At 42.4% G+C, this 25,658-nt stretch overlaps 1 protein-coding gene across 3 annotated transcripts in view; it reads left to right on the forward strand.

Moving 5' to 3' along the window:
• Positions 1–19,246, forward strand: part of Fat1 (FAT atypical cadherin 1) — a 119,059-nt gene extending 99,813 nt beyond the window's left edge. For 2 of the 3 annotated variants that reach the window (XM_034519892.2, XM_076914059.1), the window contains exons 16-28: positions 243–380; positions 1,880–2,023; positions 2,576–2,773; positions 3,076–3,877; positions 4,518–4,649; positions 5,988–6,145; positions 6,714–7,176; positions 8,382–8,535; positions 8,689–8,799; positions 10,463–11,094; positions 11,732–11,869; positions 16,768–16,803; positions 17,805–19,246. In XM_034519892.2, the coding sequence (XP_034375783.1) occupies positions 243–380; positions 1,880–2,023; positions 2,576–2,773; positions 3,076–3,877; positions 4,518–4,649; positions 5,988–6,145; positions 6,714–7,176; positions 8,382–8,535; positions 8,689–8,799; positions 10,463–11,094; positions 11,732–11,869; positions 16,768–16,803; positions 17,805–18,433 (3,735 nt within the window). In that variant the 3' untranslated portion in view covers positions 18,434–19,246. The remainder of the gene's footprint in view (positions 1–242; positions 381–1,879; positions 2,024–2,575; positions 2,774–3,075; positions 3,878–4,517; positions 4,650–5,987; positions 6,146–6,713; positions 7,177–8,381; positions 8,536–8,688; positions 8,800–10,462; positions 11,095–11,731; positions 11,870–16,767; positions 16,804–17,804) is intronic. The other variant, XM_076914060.1, reaches the window with a different exon arrangement.
• The last annotated feature ends 6,412 nt before the right edge of the window (positions 19,247–25,658 follow it).

Raw genomic sequence — 25,658 nt, forward strand, 5'->3', positions numbered from 1 at the left:
TGATTCTTAAACTGGTTCTGTTTAAAATGTCTTAGAGCGTTGTAATTGTTCAGCCAGAGGACATGGTTCAGTGCTAGAGCACTCACGCTGTTCCCGTGAGGTTGTGTGAGTCTTCACCACTGCAAAGCAAGAAGGTCCTTGCTCAGCCAGTTACTGGCTTTTAAGTAACTGCCGTAAATAAGCTAGCTGCTGTTTCCTCTGTCCCCTCCTCCGTTGTTTCCTAAAAGAGTGCTGTTTCCTAGATTATGGCTGATGATGCTGATGGCCCCTCAAACAGCCACATTCACTACTCCATCATAGAGGGTAACCAAGGAAGTCCGTTCACAATTGACCCTGTCAGAGGAGAAATAAGAGTCACGAAGCCCCTAGACCGGGAAACGGTAAGCTTGCATCCAAGGGGATTTAAATTGGTATCAGAGCACTAAGGTTCATACCTGCTTGGTATAATGTGAAGTCCCAAATCGGTAGAACCGTTGTCTTAGGAAATGACAAGGCAGGATAGAAATATTTGAAAGTCAGTTAAAATTTTGGTTCTTCAGGGTTTTTTGTTTGTTTGTTTTCTGGGTTTTGTTTTTTGGTTTTTTTTTTTTTTTTTTTTTTGATGGATTTTGGTTTTCTTTATTATTTGGGAATCTCACATCATGCACCCTGATTGCACTCACCTCCCAAACCCTCTCATTCCTCTCATGTCTGCACTCCTTTTCCTACCAAAAACCCCCAAAACCAGGTAGTCCATCTTGTCTTGTGTTTGCCCATGTACTCACTGGACAAACCCCTAGTGTCCAGCCCCACAAGGGAAGGTCTTTGTCTACCTGCAGCCTTGCCAGAAGTCATCAATTGTGGAGAGCCAGCAAGAAGTGGGAGGGGTGGAGCCACAGGTCCAGTAGAGAAGGGTGGAGCCAGCTCTTCCACTGGCTTACTATTTTTGAGTGGCATCTTCCTAAGAGTCTGGGAAGCTTGACTGTTAAGCATAGAAAGATCTATTGTACTAGGCAGAGTAAAGTGTGATTTTTTTTTTTTTTTTTTTTTTTTAAATGCGGATCTTGCTGTTCAGGCTGGACCGAAACTCACAATACTCTTGCCTCGGGTTTCTGTGGGTTGAAAACTTGATTGCCTGTCACCATACTTGACTGAAAGTTAGTAATTGCCACTAAAGAACCTAGCTCTTTCAGCACACTATATCCACTGTGAGATGGTAGAGGAGGTGGCCTGGGGAGTTCTCAAGGCTGTGTGGTCGAGCGTTTGCTAGACTGATGTCCTACAGAATGGTACCTCAGGATTTACCCATCTTTTGGCCCAGTGTTCACTCTGAAGATACTGTAACCGGGAACTGCCCTAACAGCGAGGCTGTCTCACTTGCTTTCTTTTTCGAGTGGCCACAGATACTACCTTGAGGGATTTAAATGGCTAAGTATAACCCAGGTGTGAAATTGAAGGTGATGGTGACCTGGCACATCTTGAGATGCCGAAAATGAGTCTGCTCACGGGGCAAGAGGCAGCTCAAGTTTCTACCTCTGGCTCTGTAAGATTTAGCCTCTGTTGAAGGTGCTACCTGTAGTATTACCAAAGTAACAGCCTGTGATCTAGGTCACTATTTTCCCTGGTCATTTGCATAATTTGTCTTTGTATTCTAATAGAACTATAAGATTTTCAAGATCAAGTACTTTAATAAGACCTTTAATGGGAGAGAGCAGAGAATCTGCTTCTTGCTGATAACCACCTCTATTGAGAAAATAGTGCATGCACTCCCTCACTGGCTGGGAGTTTTTATTTTAATTTTATGGAATTGCCCAGACATTAGGCTTGGCAAACGACGTCAGTGATTCCCAGTTGGTTAGCACCATACACATGATGGGTGTTCTCTCTTTCCCTAACAAAGATCTCAGGTTATACGCTCACGGTGCAAGCTGCCGACAATGGCAATCCACCCAGAGTCAACACAACCACAGTGAACATCGATGTCTCCGACGTCAACGACAATGCTCCCCTCTTCTCCAGAGACAACTACAGTGTCATCATCCAGGTAAATGGGTGGGGGCGCTCAGGGGTATACAAGCAGTCAGGGGTGTGCAGCCTGCTCTGTCTCTGGCTCCAGGACACTCATTGGAAGTAGCTTTCCTTTCCAGACCTGTTTTCTAGAAAACTGGGGAAGGTGAGATTTAGAGGAGCTCCTGACTTAGTATAGAAGAGGCATTTGGAGGACTCAGCTCACATTTCTTGTCCTAGGATTAACTAGAATGAGTTTTTCATAATCATATCTTCTACTGCACTGGTCCATCACCGCTCCCTCCGCCCCCAGGCCCCTCGTTGTCCTTCTCACTAACCCCCATGGATGCTGTTCCATCCTCTCTACCCTTCTCAGACCTCCTTCTGTTACTTCTCTCACTCCCCATGTTCCTGCCCTCTCCCACTCTCCCATGCCTCCACCTGTCTTCCTTCTTCTCTTCCTTGATGCACTAGAAATGAAGTTTTATCATCTGCATATTTATCAGGAAGCCTCACGTGTCTCTTGCTGTATCGGCATTGACATGGTGGCCTTGATAGCTTTTTGTTCTGTTTGTTTAACATTACGCAGGAAAACAAACCTGTGGGTTTCAGCGTCCTGAAGCTGGTAGTGACAGACAAGGACTCTTCCCACAATGGTCCCCCCTTCCTCTTTACTATTGTGAGTGGAAATGATGACAGTGCGTTTGAAGTAAACCAGCACGGGGTCCTCCTGACAGCAGCGACGGTCAAGAGGAAAGTGAAGGACCATTACCTTCTGCATGTTAAGGTATCCAAGTCTTCATGGTTTCCCTTGGGGTCACAGCATCTGCAGGTGGTTATCTTTGTGTACTTAGATAGCTTCCTCACATGCTATAGACAAAATGAATATGGTTTGTTTGTGAGTGCCCGTCTGGTTTTGTCTCAGTGCCCATCTGAGTAAGGGACAAAACAGTTGTCCTTTTCCTCAGTGGGTTTCATGGTGAGAGATGAATATCTAACGGTTGATGCCGTGCAGAATGTAAGTGAACCGTATCATGCATTTTTATTTGGAGATCACAGTAACGCCAGAGGTGACTTCTGTCTTCATAGGTGGCTGATAACGGAAAGCCTCAGCTGTCATCGCTGACACACATTGACATCAGGGTCATTGAGGAAAGCATTCACCCTCCTGCCATTTTGCCACTAGAGATTTTCATCACTGCCTTTGGAGAGGAATACTCAGGTGGCGTCATAGGAAAGATCCATGCCACAGACCAGGACGTGTATGACACCCTGACATACAGTCTGGATCCCCACATGGATGGCCTGTTCTCTGTGTCCAGCACGGGAGGTAAGCTGATTGCACACAGAAAGCTGGATATAGGTCAGTACCTTCTCAATGTCAGCGTGACAGATGGGAAATTTACAACGGTGGCCGACATCACCGTGCACATCCAACAAGTGACACAAGAGATGCTGAACCACACCATTGCGATCCGCTTCGCGAATCTCACCCCGGAAGAGTTTGTCGGTGACTATTGGCGCAATTTCCAGCGAGCTTTACGCAACATCCTGGGCGTTCGAAAGAACGAAATACAGATCGTCAGCCTGCAGCCCTCTGAACCCCATTCGCATCTGGACGTCTTACTCTTTGTAGAGAAGTCAGGTGGCACCCAGATTTCAACAAAGCAACTTCTGCACAAGATTAATTCTTCCGTGACTGATGTTGAGGAGATCATTGGTGTGAGGATCCTGGATGTGTTCCAGAAGCGCTGTGCGGGGCTGGATTGCCCATGGAAGTTCTGTGACGAGAAGGTGTCTGTGGATGAAAACGTTATGTCAACTCACAGCACAGCCAGACTGAGCTTCGTCACTCCCCGACACCATAGAACAGCTGTGTGTCTCTGCAAAGGTAATAGCGCATATGGATAGGACATGAGCGTTAAAGACTATTTTCTTGTGCGGAGCTTAGCAGTTAGGAGCCTACTGGCTACTCTCGCATCAGACTTACCTTTGATTTCCAGCTCCCTCATAGTAGCCCATGACCATCTGTAACTTCAGTTCCAGGGATGCCCTCTTCTGGATTCATGGGCATCAGGTACCCAAGTGGTACACAGACATGCATGCAGGCAAACACACATACACATAAAATTAAATTTTAAAAAATGTTAGGAGGAGGAAGAAGGAAGAGATGATGATGATGATGATGATGATGATGATGATGATGGTAGTGGTGATTTTTTTTTTTTTTTATGGCCAGGCCTAATGAGATAGACCTATGATCTCAGCTACTTAGATTGCAAGCTCAGAGCCACTCTAGGCTACATAGAGTCCAGGTCAGCCTGGGATAATGATATCCCATCTCAAAATGGAACAATGAAAGAGGGGCTGGAGATAATGCTAGTCAGAGGACGAGTGCCAGTCTAGCATACAGGCCTGAGATTCAACCCTCTGGCTCTACAAAAATGGATGAATGAATGGGAACAACAGTAGTGGTCACTTTCCTAATCCCTGTGTTCTCTCCTCTCTTCCTCTTGTTTTTCTAAATACAGATGGGAAATGCCCACCTGTCCACCACGGGTGTGAAGATAACCCCTGCCCCGCAGGATCTGAATGTGTCGCTGATCCCCGAGAGGAGAAGTACAGCTGTGTGTGTCCTGGCGGTGGCTTCGGTAAATGCCCAGGTAGGCACTTGCTCCCAGGAATTCCTCACGTGTGAATTCATTTCGAACCATCCCTGACAGTGCTTTGATAATTGTTTCTTTATTGGAGAAAGAATTATGTGCAGATGGTTTATCATAATGAGGTAAGGGGAAAGACAGACAGAGAGTCGGAGCTCCCTGGGCTGTCTGTTGAGCCCACCCTGCCCCAACCCCCCCTCATCCCCATCCCTCCCATGGCTGCATAAACCACAAAGCTTCATTTTTTCCTTGTTTCACTCTAATCTTCTTTTGCCTGATTTCTCCTACAGTCCTCGGCTTCTTGCCCCTACTTAGCTCATTAAAGACATGTTCCAAGCCCATTGTGAGTAATCCTCACTGTCCTTAATAGCTGGACCGGGATTCAGTCACCATTCTATATGTGTCTTTCTGTCAAAGAATGTATCTTTCCCGTTAAAAATCTTTTCAAGTTCATCTTTACACGCTGGTGCTTTTCTCGCTCTGTTTGTGGTATCCTGAAACTAGAATCTGCTGTCAAAAATTAAATACATTTAATTTTCTTTTAGGTACACTCTTATATTAGTTTCTAAAGTAGCTGAATCAATATGTTCCATTTCTTCCAGGCATATATGAAGGTCTGTTGTCTCATTCTCTTTCTCTGTATTGAAAGCGTTCAATTAAAATCTGTACTTCCTCATGGGATTGAAATGCTTATTTAAGTTTTTAACATCTCTGGCTGCTTATGGGATAAAACAGTCTGCTAATTAGTTTGTGTTAGCAATTCCTATAGTGTGGCTGGCCTCCTGGGCTGTCTGGCTCTGAATGAGTCAAACTTGGGGTATTATGATTAACATGCTTCTTATTACAATCTGCCCTCTCTTCTTAATATTGGACTTCTATTTTGTTAAATGTGCCTTCTGTCACTTTGAAATTAAATTTTTATTTAGTCAGTTCTGCATAACTTAATTTTCATTTCTGGAGGCTGATAGGATTTTCATCTTCTTGGAGCAATGGGTGTTTTTATCTGGCAGATTTTGCCTAATCACCTTGATGCTACATTCCTTTTTTTTTTTTCCTCAAATTGCCTACTAATAACCTACACAGAACACTTTTATATTTCATTTTGTTATTATTCTAGACTTTATTTCTTTGTGATACAGAGCTCTCAGTCTCTTCCATGTGGAAAGTCAGTTGTGTGTGCTGTGCTGTCTGTTAAAGCCAATAGACCCTTTTCCCATTGCTGCAATTTTAAATTAAAAAAGACCAAAAGCCAGCCTCTGGGGAAGGAAGACGATCGTACTTACTTTGATGATATGCTTAAGTTTGGTGCTTATAGACTTTTTTTTCCCCTGTAATCCGTAGGAAGTTCATCCATAACTTTTACCGGAAACAGCTTTGTGAAGTATCGTCTGCTGGAAAATGAAAACCGATTGGAGATGAAGTTGAGCATGCGGCTGCGGACCTACTCTTCCCACGCGGTTGTAATGTATGCTCGAGGAACCGACTACAGCATCCTAGAGGTACGGCTTTTATGCATCTTGTGATCTCGAACCGAGGGAGACTATGAAATTTAAATTCTATCTCCTGTCCTGACTGTCCCATCTAAAAACAAAGAAAGGTGGGTTTTCTCCACGTCTCAAGGACTCCTGGCCTGCATCACGTTGACACTTGGGTGCTATCGAAAATTCTTTCCACTAACCAGCAGCCTAGAAATTTACTTCAGATATTCTTCAACAGAAACTTTGAGATCCGTGACAGCTAATGAACAAATCTCTTCTTAACACCTTGGTAATATTGACAGTTTATACAGAAATTCTACATGGTATCTTGTGTGTGTGTTCAGTTAGCAGTTAATAATTAGTCACGTCCGTGTTATTTTTGGATGCGCTCTTAGCATTTAGAAACCCCCAGATGATCCATTTTTATTATTTGTATAGTAGATAAATGAGTCTGTGCTCCTCGGCACCTAACTGCAAGCTTGTATTCTTTCTACCTTCATTCAGTAAACATCCCCCTCTTAGAGATTTTGCACAGACTGACGCTGAAGATCGTATGCAATCGGTGTGAACAATATTTATTCTGTTGTAGATTCATACTGGAAGGCTGCAGTACAAGTTTGACTGTGGAAGCGGCCCTGGGATTGTCTCCGTTCAGAGCATTCAGGTCAACGACGGGCAGTGGCATGTGGTGTCCCTGGAAGTGGAGGGCAATTATGCGAAGCTGGTTCTAGATGAAGTCCACACTGCATCAGGCACAGCCCCTGGGGCTCTGAAAACCCTCAACCTGGATAACTATGTATTTTTCGGTGGCCACCTCCGCCAGCCAGGGACAAAGCATGGGCGAAGCACCCAGGTGGCCAATGGTTTCAGGGGCTGCATGGACTCTATTTATTTGAATGGGCAGGAGCTGCCTTTGAACAACAAACCAAGAGCTTACGCACACATCGAAGAGTGGGTGGACCTATCTCATGGGTGCTTATTAACTGCCACAGAAGATTGCTCCAGCAGCCCTTGTCAGAATGGAGGCGTTTGCAATCCCTCGCCCACTGGAGGTAGGCTTCGTAAAGCTACGGTCGCTCAGATGTTACCCTCATGCACATTTAAAGGCGACTTTCCTGAGTAGAATTGGTTTGCCTCCTTCCATTCAGTGATGTCATCACTTCTTGTCTTTGTCGCAGATAATGAGGTCAGAAGTAGCACGTGCTGTAACAGTGGGCTAGTCTAAGGAACCAGCGTTTACCATGTTTTTTTTCCTCCTGCAGCATTGACCGTGGCCAAAAATACACTAGGGCCATGCACAGCTTTTAAGGGAGAAAAGCAAACATCTCTTCCTGTGTTCTCTAATGGCATATGCCTGGGAGTACTACCTGCAGGTGTAAAACTGTTGTTGACTGGCGGTGCTTGTGTGTGTATGTCCATCAATGGGCCTCTTTCTCTCGCCCATTCCATTTGACCCACCAGCCTTATGTAATTATTATTAACTGAATCTAGTTACATCTCTGTTTAGCTAGCACAGGATGAACAAACTAAATTTTAAAATCCAAATTCTAAAAGGCTCTCATCTAGAACTTTCTGGCCCCCTAATGTATTATTTAAATTTCCAGGGTTGGAGGCATTTGGAATATCAGATTTCCAGTTTAGAAATGTTCCAGCTGGAGCAACAATACCAACCATCCAGAGCTCCCCAGGGTCTAAACCACCAGCCTGGGAGCACATAGGGAGGGACCCATGGCTCCAGCTGATTATGTAGGGGAGGATGGCCTTGTCAGGCATAGGTGGGAGAGGAGATTCTTGGTCCCATGAAGGCTGAACACCGCATTTGGGGGGTAGGGGGGATTGAGGGTAGGGAGGTGGGAGTCAGGGGTAGATGGGGGCACATCCTCATAAAAGCAGGAGGGGAGGTGGGATGGGGGTTCCTAGGTGGTAGGGGGAATGGGGTAAGGGGATAAAATCTGAAATGTAAATATAATATCCAATAATAAAAAAGAAAGAAAAATGTTTCAGCTGTAAAATCTATAAAAAATATTCCTAAACCTAAATAAAAAACCTCCAAAGTCTAAATCATCTCAGGTCCAGGTATTTTAGAAAAGAGATAGTCTTCCCTAACGGATAACTCTTCATCCGGAGAGAATGGGAAATTTGTTCCCTTTCATCGATGTTGAGGGGCTGTATCTTCACTTAAACATAAAAGTATCATCCAATGCAACACTTGGCGGTCAGTGAGTGACTGGATTTTTTGTTCTTTTCCATGGTGTAGGTTACTACTGCAAGTGCAGTGCATTGTTTGTGGGGACATACTGTGAGGTGAACGTCAACCCATGTGCCTCCAACCCCTGCCTCTATGGTGGAACGTGCATGGTAGACAACGGAGGCTTTGTTTGCCAGTGCAGGGGGCTGTACACTGGTCAGAGGTATGTTTGTATTCCTTTCTTAATGAAGGTTGAATATCAAAGCATGGAATTCTGCATAGGATGGGTCGCTGTGTTCTTCGTTGGTAATGCTGTCTGTTATTATTCGCAGTGAACTCATGAGGGCTTTTTTTGCATGTGTTTTTCCTTATTTAGATGTCAACTTAGTCCCTACTGCGAAGATGAACCCTGTAAAAATGGTGGAACGTGTTTTGACAGTTTGGATGGTGCTGTCTGTCAGTGTGACTCGGGCTTTAGGGGAGAAAGGTAAATGGTTTCTTTGAAGCTTCGTATCTGCTGTACCTTTCCACAGTGTGCTGACCGTTACCTCAGCTTCAGTAACTCACACTGCAGCGTGTCAGAATGTGGTGATTCTCACTGGCATTTTTACGATGTACAGACAGAAGTCTTGAGACAAAAGACTGGATCAGAAAGATTAATGTAAAGCAGGAAAGCTCTGGTTCTGTACTGTAGAACTATTTATTATTTATAGATGAAGAATGTGTGGGTCCCTGGCAAGTAGCAAATGCTTGTAAACTGGTTGCATTTCTTTGTGTTTTCTAAAGCAAGCACTTTGTGACACAATATCATCTATCCATGAGAAGATACTAATCACGATTTCTCACAGTGTTTTGTACCAACATAGATCCAGCATCTAAACCTTGCTGTTTTTCTCATTTTTTAGTTATAGTAATTACACTAATTATTACTATATTAATTATACCAATCCCTAGTATAAGCCTAAGAGGTGGTTAGCTTTTAAATATTTATATATCTCAAAAAATATATATACCTTGAGAAAAATGCATAAGAAACTAGTTTCAGATGCTATCTCTTCAGAAGTTAATTGGAATCAGGCTCAAACATACTCCTTTAATCCCAGCACTCAGTTGGCAGAGGCAGGTGGATCTCTGAGGTTTTGAGGCCAGCATAGTTTACATAGTGAGTTCTAGCCCAAATAGTGCAATGTTATAAGACCCTGTCTCAACAACAAACCTACTGGGTATATGTAATGTTTGAATGCCTGGCAAAGAACAGTTAGATGAGCCTCCTTAGGTCTCATTAGGCTGCTGGTGTGGTCTGCCTGTAGTTATTCTATATCGTTTTGTTCTTGGAGTCATTATAATCCTGAATGTAGCCCTTAATCCTGAGGCCCTGGTACATTTTGGATTTCGCCAATTTTATTCAGTGTATATTCCTATATATTTTATAAAGACTATATCAGTGTTCAGGATTTTTATTATAATTGCTCATAATTTGTAAGTAGATGATTTTTTTTTTCAAATGGGAAAGAGCTTCCCATTTGTAAAAGCTCAGAAGCGAGGGTGGGTATGTACCACCCACGTGTTCCACATGCCCTTGTTAGAAAAGCAGAAGGGACTGTCTGTGATCTGTTCTGTGATGGTGACATGTGTAGGAAGATGATTCTAATTCCAGAAGGAATAACATTTTAAAATGAAGAGTGTATTTTCTATTCCCTCATAGGTCTTACAGGACTGTTCTAATCCCAAACAGGACCATTTTCACTGAAATTTAATCTGGCCTATGAGAATGGTTTGCAGCACACACTACTTCTTAAAATGTACCTTAGATTCCAAAATTTCTAAATGATAGCTTGACCATGAGACCTAAGAACAACCTATGTTATAGCCTGTTGAACTGATTTAGTTATCTATTAAGTCTGGAAAAATGGCAGCTAGGTATCAGCTTGATGTGGTTGGCTCTCAAATGCACATTCAGCCTATGACCACGTCACCAATCCACAGAAGGCCTCTTCTGGTTCCCATTTTTGATGTTTTCTGAGTGTTTCCCATTCAGCTTTGTTTTGGCATCTTACTGAAGGATGGGTATGTTTAGTGTTCACCCTGAAGGATTCTAGGACAGGTGCATTCTGACATCTACTGCAAAGGTCTCTCCTTCTTCTTGGCAGATGTCAGAGTGACATTGATGAGTGTGCCGGGAACCCCTGTCGGAACGGGGCCCTTTGCGAGAACACACATGGCTCCTATCACTGTAACTGCAGCCAGGAGTACAGAGGGAAACACTGTGAGGATGCCACTCCCAACCACTACGTGTCCACCCCGTGGAACATCGGACTGGCCGAGGGCATAGGAATTATTGTGTTTATAGCCGGGATATTCTTACTGGTGGTAGTGTTTGTCCTCTGCCGGAAGATGATCAGTCGGAAGAAGAAGCATCAGGCCGAACCTGAAGACAAACGTTTGGGACCAAACACGGCTTTCTTGCAGAGACCTTATTTTGATTCGAAGCTGAACAAGAACATTTACTCTGACATACCGCCCCAGGTGCCCGTCCGTCCCATATCCTACACCCCAAGCATTCCAAGTGACTCCAGAAACAACCTTGACCGGAATTCGTTTGAAGGCTCAGCCATCCCAGAGCATCCAGAGTTCAGCACTTTCAACCCCGAGTCTATGCACGGGCATCGGAAAGCCGTGGCTGTGTGCAGCGTAGCTCCAAACTTACCACCGCCACCGCCTTCCAACTCTCCCTCAGACAGCGACTCCATACAGAAGCCTAGCTGGGACTTTGACTATGACGGTAAGGGTGTGACATTTTCTGTCTCACCAAAATGCCGCTGGGGTTGCAGTGCTGTTCCCAGCTTGGCCATGGTGGTTTGTGAGGCTGATGATGATGCTTCCCAGTCTGAAATGGTCCTGATCACTCATTTATATATTCCAGTTACTGACCGTGGATTGCGAGCTTGGAGTTATTTTATTAAATTAGATCTCGTTGTGTTCTAATTAGTATTCTAGAAAGGCCATTTCACCCTTTTAACCAATACACATTATCAACTGTGATTTGGGGGTGTTTTATTATAACAAATAATGGGGGGGGGGTGTCACTTATATACTAATTATTTTTTTTGAATTACATCCAGGCAAGGTGGTAGAGTTCCTATAAGCAATATTTATGTGTGGCTTAGCATATAAGCTCTAGATTGTAACTGATCACTATTACACTTTGTAGGCTTGTTTCTGGAGAAATTCTAAGTTGTAAGTCTGTTGAGAATGCGTGCAGGCCTTTTTATTGTTTTGTTTCTAGGCCGCTGCTCTAGCTTGCTCTCTCCCGTCCTGTAGCTCACGTACCAAGCGCAGCTCAGGTACTTTCTATAGCGTGGAACCATGAACCAGAGGGAACTTGGAACTCATTGCTTACCTGAATCTCTTCCTTTCAGCTAAAGTGGTGGATCTGGATCCTTGTCTTTCCAAGAAGCCCCTGGAGGAAAAGCCCTCCCAGCCGCTCAGTGTTCGGGAGAGCCTGTCCGAGGTGCAGTCACTTAGCTCCTTCCAGTCAGAGTCCTGTGATGACAATGGTAAGTTTCAGAGGCTGACGTTGGATGCTGTGGCCACTTTGAAATGCTACTGGTATTCCTTATTACTGATTTAGATGGACTGGGTCCCCTAATTAAGAATGCAAACGTCCCGTGTTCCCCTTGGCGTAAACGTACAATGTAGTATAAATACTTGCATGAACCTACACAGGGGAAAATATTTAAAGATAGCTCAGTCATAGGGCACTTGCCTAGCATGCATAGGAGCCTAGGTTTGATCCCTAGTATTGTAAAATAAAACAGTGTTCTCAATGAAGAGTTGTTTTAACTATTTTAATAAGAAAGAAAAAAAAAACGTTAATTTTCCTTGTTTGGCTACTCTTGTATTATTTATACTTTTTTTTGCAAAACAGTAAGTGTTATGGAAGCTTTGTGGGTGTTTTCAAGATCTCTGTAACAGTTTTTCTGAACATGCAATGCACACGCACATAACATGCGCCCTCTGAGAAAAGATGTGTAGAAGTCTGAAATGTTTACTTTCGGTCATACCTTTGGTATTACAAGGTTTTATTTGTCTCTTCCCCAACCACTGCTGCCCCAGCTCCCATTTGGATCAGAGCGTTCTGACTGAGCAGAGTTTAAGAGATGGCTAGTAAGTCGGATTATATTTCTAACGAAGAAGGTCTGGCAGCGGGTTCTGTGACTCCAGTGGTGTTCATCTGGTGTCCCTAGGGTGGATCGCACCAATAGACGGCTTTGCCGTATTAGCACACATACAAAAAAATTATCAGCCCCACAGTAGTGGTTATCAACTGGAAATAATTGAATCTCAGAAAGTATAGAGCTCAATTTTAATTTTTCTCCTTGTGTAAAAACACAGTGTGTTTACACATTGGGGATATTTTATCATTGGAAAGAAGAAACTTGCTGATAACTGTCAACTTCCAAAATAACACGATCCATGACTAGAGTAATATAATTTATAACTACGACATCTATGGGTCTCTGCATCTGCTTATCTATTAAGTTTTGCAGAGCCCTTTTCTTTATTTAAGATGACTATAGATATATTCTGTTCCTTGGAGATTTCAAGCATGTTTTGCATTATTTAAAGTACACCCTTGTTTATTCTTGGGTGGAGAATATGGATGCATTATTGTTTGTTAAACCATCAAGAACAAACCAGGATCATTTCTTCCATTAGTTTCAATTCTAAAAAAAAAAAATTTTTTTTTTTTTTTTTTTTTTTTTTACCAGTTTAAGTGATTTATACTTTGGCCCTTGTAAGTTCAATGCTGTTCAAAAATACATTTAAGAATTTTATCAGTAATTTCATTTTCTAGTTTTATTATTATTATTGTTGTTGTTGTTATTATTATTATTATTATTATTATTATTATTATTATTATTTATTATTATTGAAACCCCACTCTTGACATCATTCAGACACTTTTGGGAAGTCATTGTCAGATTAGTTACGAAGCTACGTTTTGGGCGGTGGCAGCCTGAGGGAAAGGCTGCCCAGGAGCTGTCTGTGTTTTTAATCCCTACACCAGTCAATCATTTTCAGTTATAGACTTCAAGTCTGAGCCACGTCTGCACAAATCATTTCATTGGCAGTTTTCTATGCCTTTTTAGTAGCTAACCATACACTTAGCAGCTCAGGAGAGCACAGGCAGTTCTTGTGTGGTTCTGTAGTCTAGGAGTCCGCTGAAGTTCAGATGTCAGTGGAGCTCCCCGCTGCAAGCTCTGAGGGAGGTTCTGGTTTCCTTCTTCCTCCCGCGCCTAGCACTCACTCACCTTCTGGGTGATTAAGGCCTCTCCTTTCAAGGCTCCTGTTGTTCCCCGTTCAGAACCTGTGGTCAGAATGCCACGCTCCACAGAGACGCAACTGGGATAGCTCCCAGTGACAGGCCATTCCAGTCCCCTCAGCCCACCCAGCCAAGGCAGGATGGTCTCGCCACCTCTCCCACATTAGAGCCTTAATGACAGCATGAAGCTTGTCTTGTTTTGTTACGTTTTCTTCCAGGCACTAGGTTAAATAGTCATTAGATCTCATAGAATATGAATGTGCCCAGTTTACATGCACATTGTTGCATGCAATGTTGACATTGGTACTTTAAAATAATATGCAAATAAAAAAGGAATCTGTATAGCATCTGCAACCTGAGAAATACACGCTAAGCAACAGGGACACCACCAGTCTTGTATTTATGTCATACATATATCTCCCTAGATTTTCTTATTCTCAGATAATAAACCAGTTTCTTGAACATGTAATCCTTTGTCTAGGAGATGTAAATCTGAATTGTTTTTTTCCTTGATATACTCCATAACTATAATTGTGTAAAATACTTAGCTAAAGCTTTTCCCCTAACTCTTACTGAAAGAAACATAGTTATTTTGTTCACTTGACTAATAGTGGCAAGCCTGTAGCTTGATTTGAAGTGTCCTGAGACCTGTAACTAGCGGGTAAAGTGCAGGGGTCATGCATAATTATCTAGTGGTCTCAAAGCATTCATTTCACAGTCTTAAATTAGGGGAGAAATTGCATTGAATTAAGGCATTTTACTTAATGCACTGTTTTCTACTAACTAAGGATTTTCCTAATTTGGCTCCTTTTGTGCCTTTTTACAAGCTTCCATAGTGACTGTAATACACCTTGTCAACACTGTCGTTGACACGGTGAATAAAGAAGGTATAAGTGTCTGTGTTTTGTGTCTGTGGTTTGCAGTGACTGTAAGTGGGGTGGCGTGCATCTGCCTATTGTCCTGTTGTTAAAATAGTTCATCCTTCGGGGAGGTTTGGTGGCTTTCATTTGGGGATGTTTATGTTCACAGTATAAGTGCATTTTGAAAATATTCGTATGCATGTCTTTGCGTTACTTGTTTTAAATGTTACAGAATGCTGCTGAAGACGTGGGGGCTGGTTTCCAGCACCAATTTCTGCTTGAGTAGGTCTGTGTTGGGCCTGAGAACTTTCATTTTTAGTAAATGTCCAGTTGATTTGGATCTAGAAATTTCCTGATGTGAAAATCACTGCTTTCGAATGACTTACGTAGACCATCAGGAGCATGTGCGCGCACACAGGGTTGGAGAGATGGCCCAGTGGATAAAGTGCTTGGCACACAAGTGTGGAAACCACATCTCAGATCCCTGGGTGTAAATGAGGTGGCTAAAGTGATCTGCTGACAGCTCCTGCTGTGGAAGGCAGAAGCAGAGAATCCAGAGCAAGCTTAAGCTGGCTCTAAGACTCTTTGGTTTGTTGACCCTGCTTAAGGAGAAAGAGAGACTGAGGATAAGTCCCAGCATCCACCATGGGCCTCCACATGCACACAGACATGCATATATACACATAGGCAAACACATATGCACAGACACATGCACAGACACATTCACACAGACATGCATATACACACATATGCACATGCACACACACATGCATATGCACTGTACCCCCGCCCCCACCACAGGTAAAAACAGAGAAGGACAAACTGTATTCAAACTGCACTAGCAGTAAACATACATGATTCTTCTGCAAGGACACATCAGAGGCACCGTTACGTGGAGGAGGCAGGGTTATCTGCTAGACTTGGAGGAGGGCAAGTGTGACTTCAGTGGTCACAGTTACTAAGGGACTTACTTAATCTATTTTCTTAAAAGTACTGTGTTTTCACTTTGACAATCAGAACAGTATCTGTATTTTGTCTACCCAATTTTAGTTGAAACCGAATGACATTCCAATATCTTAAATATTGATAAGTTTAAAGAAGCAGAAATTTAAAGTCTCCTCAATGTGATTTCTACTGATTTATCTTCTTATCTGAAGTGAATTTATAGTTGGAAACGCACGTAAGTTTGAAGGGTTTCCAAATGCTTGGTGTACAGCAAAGGTTGCCAGTCCTCCTTGATAAAGGAATTCACTATATTACAGTAGATTTGTAAAAGCTCCATACATACTTTCCCTAAATACTCCTTTTTATTCATATTTTTGAAACATCTGTCTTTTCCACTTTCATTTTAACTCCTACCAGAGATATCAGTCAGCTATTAATTTGTCAAAAATTACTTAGTTGTCACAGTTTTCAAGGACATTAAGGGTAGCACAGACAGCATTACCTCTGTTTAGAAGAGCGGCGACAACTCTGCCATGACTAGTCCACTCACAGTGACGATGACTTACCTGCCGGGTCACACTTGATCCACGTTGTCTTGTTGAGTTGTGAGAGTGATCTGTGAGAGTGATCTGTGAGACTTCATCTCATTTCTTACAGAAAACCAATCTGAAGCTTAGCCAGGCTGAGCATCCCGTGGTCCTGAGATTTGTCTATTCATTTCCTTGGACTTGGGGCCTGAGATCACTGAGAGAAAGAGCATAGTTACAGAGTTGATGGGAAGAGGCTAGGTCATAAAGGTAGCTAGTTAAGGATCTCACTAGCAAAAGGCTAACAGTGTAACTATAAAAGTCATAGTGAAAGTAAGGTTTGGGGATATGGTCAACTTTTGGTTGTCTGTGAGCATGCAGCATCGGTTTCTCTGACCTTAAGCTTTTGCACGTTCTCCTGTGCGCTAATGTGTGTGCGCACTGTGTGTATAGCTCATATTTTGAGATCGTCCCTTAAGTAACCAATTAATATATGTATTTGACCCATAGTTTGTAATTTTCCTAAGGCAGTTAGTTCTGATTCCAGGATTCACAGCAAAGCCCCTGGTTTACCATAGCTCATCTCTCTCTTCCTGTCCGCATCCAGATTAGTTTGCGAACCATGAATTTCTTATTGGTGATCTTTAGGGAGAGTGAGGTAAAGACAGCGTGTGCGGCCGCCTGGGCCTTTACAGACACCTTATATTGTACCGTGTGCTTATCTGGGTTGCCTTTTTCAGCCGCCTGTCTATTTTAATTATTGATGTTTTCTTTTCTTTCTACTCTGCCACCAAAAGAATCTTTGGCTGCTCCTGACCTCAGCAAACCAAGAGGTGACTTATGCATGCCAGCTGTCCATTAATACTCACTAAAAGTCATTGGCAAAGCCTGGCCAATGATGACATGTTTCACTGGGGTGCTTGATGCTACCACAGTAACTAAGCCTATTGTTCTGCATTGCCTAACCTTCTCTCGGCTCTCACAGAATTTTTAAAAACCCCACAAAGAGAAAAAAGTAACACCTACCACCTACCCTTAAGTTAGGCCTTGGTTTTCGAAAGAAAGAAAAGAAAGAAAGGAAGGAAGGAAGGAAGGAAGGAAGGAAGGAAAGAAAGAAAGAAAGAAAGAAAGAAAGAAAGTGGCATTTTCATACTGTCCAGAATGATCCTCAGGCCTTAAAAATGGTAACAAAGATAAATTGTTACAGCTTTTCATAACAGTTATGTTTTTTAATGCTTATTTGGTTATATTTTGTTTGATTTAGGGACATGGTTCAATACATACATAGCCTTTATTAAAATAATTCATTGTTTTATTCATGGCTAATAAAATCAATATAACTTAATGCTACCTTTACTGCTGAATTTAACATGCTAAAGGCTATTTTTATTATTTTTAGATTTGCCCTTAATTAGTATTTTTGGATGACAGGCAGCACAAAGCCCAATGATGTTTGAAATTTCTCCCAGTAGAGACCTTCTGTTTGAAAGCCCCTTACTAACTTCCTGTACCACCTTTCCAAGGAGCAGGGTCAGCAGGAAAGTTGATGGGTGGTTAGGATTGTTTGTTTAAAAAAAAAAACAAAACCTGCATGTGTTTAAAATGGTACAGCTGCTTCTGTCGGAACCCTGTTGCCTTGAATGTCAGATATGTACTAAAACTGCAAGTTCACATTCCAGAAATAGTCACTGTGTCGGGGTGGGGTTTGCGGAGTGATGGCCTTGGGAGGTATGCACACATTCTTCTGTGTCTTCTGTCTGATACACTGAGCTCTTTCCCCGAGGCATAGAAGCTAAGAGAAACAAACTAAAATTTTGTTTCCTTTTCTACCAAGGGTACCACTGGGATACATCAGACTGGATGCCAAGCGTTCCTCTGCCAGACATACAAGAGTTCCCCAATTACGAGGTTATTGACGAGCACACGCCCCTCTACTCGGCTGATCCAAATGCCATTGATACTGACTATTACCCTGGGGGTTATGACATTGAAAGTGACTTCCCACCCCCACCAGAGGACTTCCCTGCACCTGATGAACTGCCACCATTGCCTCCAGAATTCAGCGACCAGTTTGAGTCCATACACCCACCCAGAGACATGCCTGCAGCAGGTAGCTTGGGATCTTCCTCCAGGAGTCGGCAGAGGTTCAACCTGAATCAGTACCTGCCCAATTTCTACCCCGTCGATATGTCTGAACCTCAGAAACAAGGCGCTGGCGAGAACAGTCCATGTAGAGAACCCTACACCCCCTACCCTCCGGGGTATCAAAGAAACTTCGAAGCGCCCACCATAGAAAACATGCCCATGTCCGTGTACGCCTCCACGGCTTCCTGCTCCGACGTGTCAGCGTGCTGTGAAGTGGAGTCTGAGGTCATGATGAGCGACTACGAGAGCGGGGACGACGGCCACTTTGAAGAGGTGACGATCCCTCCGCTAGAGTCCCAGCAGCATACGGAAGTGTGACGCTCAAACTCCTCCCCAAAGTGCCTGGACTTTCATGAACCTAGAGATGCTACCCGTGATATCCACGTTTGTTCTTTTGCAGCGGTCTTGCCCCCTTCGCGGTGAGCTGCGGTAGGCGTGGCTGCACGGAGTCACACGCCTCTTCACATGTTAGCCATTTCCAGTGTCCTAACTGACTGTAATCGACCGGGTTTTCATCCCCTGTCCCATCCCAAGCATCTTTTCGTATTTAGATTTGTCTCTGTTAAAATGATGAAACAGAAATCGGTCCTGTCGTCTTGTTAGCATGATTCATGTATTTATATAGATCCGATTATTTTAATTTTGCTTTGTTTGTGTAAATTTTATGTACAGATTTGATTTTTCTTTTCTTTTCCCTCCTATAGTTTTAACTAGGTTTTCAGGACGCATTGTGTGTTTGTTTTCTGCTGGATCTGTGTGGTGTTAGTGTCATCGCCTAGCATCTGATTTGCTGATGTAACCAGGGTTTCATGCTGTTCTTCCCCACTGAAGTATGACATTTCATTGACACATTTTGGTCCAGTGTAGCTGTACATATGGGGTGAGGACGACCTGTTACTGGACATGTCTTAAATGGGTTGCTGTATTAGGATAAACATTATAAACATTTTTCATTATTGGAAAGTGTAAAGGGGACCTTCTGCATACCTGTTTAGAACCAAAACCACCACCACGACACGGTTTTTATAGTGTCTGTATATTTGTGATGCAATGGTCTTGTAAAGGTTTTTACTGAAAACTATCATTAGCCAGCCTTTCTTACTGACAATAAATTATTAATAAAATACTTTAGCTTTGCTGCCTTGTTTTTTTCCCTGCATTTATATTGCTTTTCATGATTCATCTGGTAAATTGAAATAGGGAGATCAACATAGAAGTAGAGTCCCTCTATTCCGACAAAACCACTACTTTTTCCTAGGGAGACAGCCCAACATTTACCACCTTAGTCCCCATGCCCAGGGAATAGGGGCGCTGACTCATCATTAGCTTCTTCAAGCTGATTATGGGCGTTGAGATATTAGAAGAGGGGTGGGGGGGAGTGCAAGTTGACAATCCTCTGATGCTGTGTCTTTGCTGCCTCCAGATAGAATTCACGGACCTCAGAGGTTTGAGCAGGTCTGCCCAGCTTGCTTGTTGAGTAGATACACCAAGGTTGATCATTCTGCAATATACAATTCTCAAAACAAATTTTAGTATCAAGATAGGTTTTTTTTTTTTTTTTTTTTTTAAAGAGGGCTGACATTTTATTAAGAATGTTGGTTCTAACCGCTTTTCTATTTTTCCCCTTTTATTGAGGATTAGCTAGGGTTTATTGCATAGCCATAACCTATTAGTAGAAATCTGTATAATTAATATCAAGATGAAGATATAAATTCTTAAATGGCACCAATTTACTTTGTTTACAAATTTTAAGGTTTTCAGTGGCATGAGCTTTTTAGTGATATAAGAGTGAGATGAATATTGTTACTCTCATAGGCATTGTACCAGTATAACACACTTAGGAATACAAAGCTTAGACCCAGTCCTTCTTTAACTTTTTTAACTGATTTGAGATGGTCAGCCTGTGAGTTAAGGGACTATAGCAAATTCATGACTTGGAGTTTATTATAAGGGTGTTCTCTATGTTTTATTTAGAAATAGCTGAGTGGAGTTAACAGGCAACACTCCAGATTACCTTACATGGATAGCTGGTTTTCAAAACATCAGAAATCCTTAGAATTGACATGACAAACATTTCAGTATTAATGTTCATTTTCATTAGAGACCTGTCTGCTCCGGACAGCTTCCTATGTTAAACTCTAAGAAGAAATTGAGCATCCTTGGAGTTACTCCAGTTGTGGTGAGACAGCCACTAGGCAAGAATTGCCACTTTCCTTCTACAGACAAATTACTGTCCAGAAAAGGACACACTTGCAGAATAGTCGACTGATTATATCTGCCTAGACAGAGTAATCAGCCCTTAATAATTCTGCAGCACTAAGGTCTGTCAGATGATCCTGGGCCAGAAGGCAGAAGAACAGATGCTCCAACGTTTCGAAGTAGAGCGAGTGTCCAGGTGTTCAGAGGTCTATAAATTGGGTAGAGGTCTATAAATTGGCTAAGTTTTAGAAGCTATGCTTGGTGCTTCCCACAATTATAGTCAACTCAGTCATTCTGGATTTCTGATGGGGTTGAAAACTTATAGCTATTTACTTTGAGAGAAAAGATCTGAGTGTATGGTCATCAGCTGACATTCATCCTAAAGCCAAGGAAAAAGCCAGGTTCAGAACTAAGTGTTTTAATTAGGATAGATGACAGAGGTGCTGGTTAGTCAACAAAAGGATGGACTGGGTATTAGGACTATCTTGTACCTCACTGGTACAAATAGGCATAATTATGCTCTAATTGTATTTTGAGAGAAAAGTTTCCTTTTAACAGGAAGGGTGATGTGTAGGAGGAGCTAAGGTGGGAGGAGTACTGAGAGGAAGAAAAGGAGTAAGAAGAGGAGAAGAAGAAGGAGAGGAGAAGCTAGGTGATGAAAGAGAGATAGAGGGGGGAAACAGGGAAGCAGATGTTTATGTATCTCCACCAGTCAAAGATAGTTGATATATCTAGGTTGGGTAGTGGGTTACACCTCTGATTGAACAATACCAAACTTATAAAGCCTATGATTAACATTTCTTAAAAAAATGTATAAATGCAAAAAGGAAAAGGGGGCATGGGATAGGGGTTTTCTAAGGGGGGTGGAATGGGGAAACGGGATGGTATCTGAAGTGTAAATGAAAGATCTAATAAAAAAAAAAAAAAAAAAAAAAGTAGAGTCCCTTTCCAGTTGACAAAGCCAGGCTAGGGCATACTTACGTATGTAGCCACTAGGTGGCAGTAGATAGCCAATAAATGTTTAATGAGGCTGTTCCTTAAGCCCTATCCCAGCTTCCCTAGTGCCTGGATTATAGTTACCTAAAAACATGCCTAGTTGTAAAACACATGGATTATAAGTGTGTGTGTGTGTGTGTGTGTGTGTGTGCGCGCGCGCGCGCATGCAAGCATACACACATTTACAGTCATGCAGTTTAAAATAGAGAACTGACATACATAAAACTATCCATCTGTGACATAAAACCTTTCAGTGTTCTCCTTCTGAATTTTCAAAGTACCATATTGTGCCTATTAACACTGTACTCTGTTGAAGGACGGCATCGTGTTGCCTTTACTTACTGTGCAGTCTTTGGATGAATCCACTTAGTTAGGATTTCATTGCTGTGATTAGACACCACAACCATGACAACTCTTATAAAGGAAAGCATTTACTTGGGACTGGCCTACAGTTTCAGAAGATTAGTCTATTACCATCTTGGCGAGAAGCACGGTGGCATGCAGGCAGACGTGGTGCTGGAGAAGGAGCTGAGAGTTTTCATCTTGATCCACAGGATCAAGTAGGAGGAGACTGTGCCACACTGGACCTAGCTTGAGGCTTACCCTATGGTGGGAAAAGTGGATACCAATCGGTAAGATTTATTGAGTTAACTTGGTGGGTGTGTCACTTAAGTATGGTACACCCAAACTGGCACTTATACCAAGCCTCCTGCTTGTTCATGTCAAAAGATAATAATACCATTTTCCAAATATTCTCCTAAGCAGCTGCAAGGTAGTTCTCTGTCAGAAGTTAGTCATTGGCTTAGCTGCTACTTTGAAGACATTTTTCTTTATGGTCCTTTGAGCATTAACCACTTTAAATATTAATCTTTGCTTCTCTTTAAGACAGAGTTCTAGAAACGTGGGCCCTTTGTTTCGAGGACATTGCTCATCAGGTGAGTTCTAATCGTGTAACGCTGGAGCGTCACAGGTCTCCCTGCTGCAAGTTCTCAGCACCAGGCTCTCTGCTGTGAAGGAGTGACAACATTTTCTCCCTTCTCTTTCTCTCAGAGCAGCCCAGCGTGGGCCAGCAGGGCTGCAATAGACTTTTGCTACAGAACTTGAGACAATCCTACCTTCCATTCTCCTATTGAAAAAAAAATTTTTTTTCAAGAAAATTTATCTCACTGAAAATGAAATCCAGACAGGGAACAAGTCATTTATGTGATGTTAGCTTTAGTGTTGATGTTATTTTCAGGAGCTTGTGTAAAAGGTAGGTTTGCAGGGTTTGTCATCCATGAGACCTCATGGCAAATTAGCCTGACACCCCCCACCCCCATTCCACTTGGTTTTAGCGAATGGTGCCATGTGAAATGCCTTCACTGGTTAACAAGAGGGGGAGAAGATACCTGCCGAATTCAGGCTACCGAGACTAGTTGGGAAGTCTGAAGGTCACCGCGGATGGTTTTCTCTATTGCACATTCATTCTGTGTGCTTTCTGATTGCTCTTCAGCAAAGACATTAGGTTCGGTTTCAATTAGCGCACCAGCTGAGGGGAGAGTTGTTCCTCAGAATTTAATTTCCTCACTCACAGCTTACAACCTCTGCTGTGAACAGAACGAACTACTTGAATCGAATGAAAATGGAGAGCTTTATTTTTTTCCAAGAAAACCCTCAAACGCTTATGAACACTCAGGCAGACACTTAATGCCCCTGTTGTTGTGCTCGGTAGACATGTGAGAGGCTACCTTTTCAAATGATACTAGACCCTAGAAGGAGAAAACATGATATATTTATTTCAGTGAAAATGTCATCCGGACCCAATACATCTTGCAAAGTGCTAACAGTGTCTGTGTATGCAGACGAGATGACGGATAGAAGCTATTTTCCTACATCATAGCCATTACCCAATTATCTCACGGAGTAAGATGGGATTGCCAAAGTACCTAATGACTATCGCTTCAATTCATTTTAATGTTTATGGGCCCTAACCAATAGTTTTGATGCAAGGAGGCACCTCTCCTGAGCATGTGTTGACCTCTAGTCAAACACTTGGGAGCACAGTTCTTCCTCAAATCCACAATGCTAGCCTCCTGTGAGTCAGAACTGCTGATGTGTGTGTGTGTGTGTGTGTGTGTGTGTGTGTGTGTGTTTATACACACATATATATATGTATATATATATATTCTAGTTTACATGATTGACGTTTTTATTTTTATTTCAGATTGGATTCTGATTCTTTTGTTGATTATATTTATATATTACATCATGTTCTGATATATGTAGTTTTGATAAACATAGTAAAATGTTTGCTTAGTATTCAAGCAGATTCCTATTTATCACATCAGTTCACCAATGTGTATGTGTGTGTGTGTGTGTATACATGAGAAAAATACCTAGACCTAGATGTGGTAGCACAGGACTGTAGTCCTGGCATTTGGGAGGTAGAGGCAGGAGAATCATGCATTTCAGTTTGGGCTACATAGCCGAGAGTCAATAAATAGGTAAAACCTAAAATGTATTCTGTTGGTGAATGTCCGATTTTGGTAAACTGAAGGAGAAATATCCCCCATGGGCTCATGTATTTGAACACGCAGTCTCCAGTCGATGGTAGTGTTTCCAGAGATTTAGGGGGTGGGGTCTTATTGGAAAAAGTCTGTGCCTGGTGGTGAGCTTGGAAACTTTGTAGCCCCAGCCTCCCCTTCAGGTCACTCTCTGCTTCATGTTTGTGGTGAGCATACAATCTTGATCTTCGGCATCCTGCCGTGGCTTCTTGCTGTGATGCCTCTCTGCCTTATGGATCTTCTCTCCGTAGCTGTAAGCCCCAAATAAACTTTTCCGGCCATATGTTGACTTGGATGTTTTACCACAGCAACAGGAAAGTAACTCATAGCTGTGGTTGTTATACTGTACATTACAGCTCTAATACTGCTCAAGCTGTGTACCCAAAACCCGGCTACCTTTGACCTTTGACCTTTGACCTCCACCTCATCTCTTCCTCCAGTCCTTCTCTCTTCTCTCAGTTTCTATGTATCTGGGGTTTTCCTATTGGTTTTGTTTGTTCTGCTTGTTTGTTTGTTTTTTCTGCAGTTACGTGAAAACAGGTATATTTCTGTGTCTGACTCTTCTGTCTTAATAGCTTGATGACTTCCAAGTTCATACAGGGATGTCTTAATTAGGGTTTCCATGGCTGCAACAAAACATCATGACCAAAAAGCATGTTGGGGAGGAAAGGTTTATTCAACTTACACTTCCACATTGCTGTTCATAATTTAAAAGAAGTCAGGATGGGGACTGAACAGGGTAGGAACCTGGAAATGGGAGCTGGCCACAGGGGGGCGCTGCTTGCTGGCTTGCTCACTATGACTTGCTCAGCCTGCTCAGCTTGCAGAATGCATGACCACCAGCCCAGAGATGGCTCCACCCGCAATGGGCTGGGTCTTCCTCCATCAATCACTGATGGAGAAAATGTCTCATAGCTGGATCTTATGGAGGCACTTCCCTCAGTGGATATTCTTTCCTTTCAGATAGCTCTAGTGAGTGTCGACATAAGAGCAGCCGGCACCAGTGTCAATTGTCAGGGTTTCCTTTTGTATAACAAAAGGAAGATAATCTAGTTGTTTGGAAAATGTTTTAATAAAACACATTTATTTAGTTTTCAAGAAAGAATGACAGTATTAAGTAAATGAAGGCATGGGGCAATTTAAATGTATCACACAAGCATCAGGCAGACTTTTCTGCTAAAATCACTACACAGGAAATTTCAAGCTAAAAATGCAGGGGATTTGTATTTGCAAATTGATGATTAGCCTAGGCTTAGCTTAATTTTTAAAGGGATGTATTGATCGTTACTTTTTGATGAATATTTGCCTGCATAAGTATCTGTCTGTCTACCATGTGTATGCCTGGACCCTCAAAAGTCAGAAGAGGGCAAGGGTCTTCTAAAACTGGAATTACACATGGTTGTTAGCCACTATATGGGTGATGGAAATTGAGTATTGGCCCTCTGTAAACATTAATTTTGTAAGGAATAGGGTCTTGGGGCATCAAATTCTTATCAAATCTAACCTTCCCCCAAATTACCAGTTTACTTTCTATAAAGGCAATTTTCATAAATTTGATAATTTGGAATCCTGCATTTTATTGCACTCAAACAAAATTTTTTAATGCTCCTTTGAAAATGTTGTGTGTGTGTGCATTGTTTTCTATACATTATGTATTTGTGTAAGCATGCATGCCATAGTGTGTGAAGGTCAGAGGACCACTTTGTGAAATCAGATCTCTCATTCCGCCATTAGGAAGATCCCAGATGTCAACCTCAGGTCAACAGGCTTGGCCAGCAAGTGCCATTATCTACTGAGCTACCTTA

Source organism: Arvicanthis niloticus, chromosome 16, assembly GCF_011762505.2.
Source record: "Arvicanthis niloticus isolate mArvNil1 chromosome 16, mArvNil1.pat.X, whole genome shotgun sequence".
Taxonomy (NCBI): Eukaryota; Metazoa; Chordata; class Mammalia; order Rodentia; family Muridae; genus Arvicanthis; species Arvicanthis niloticus.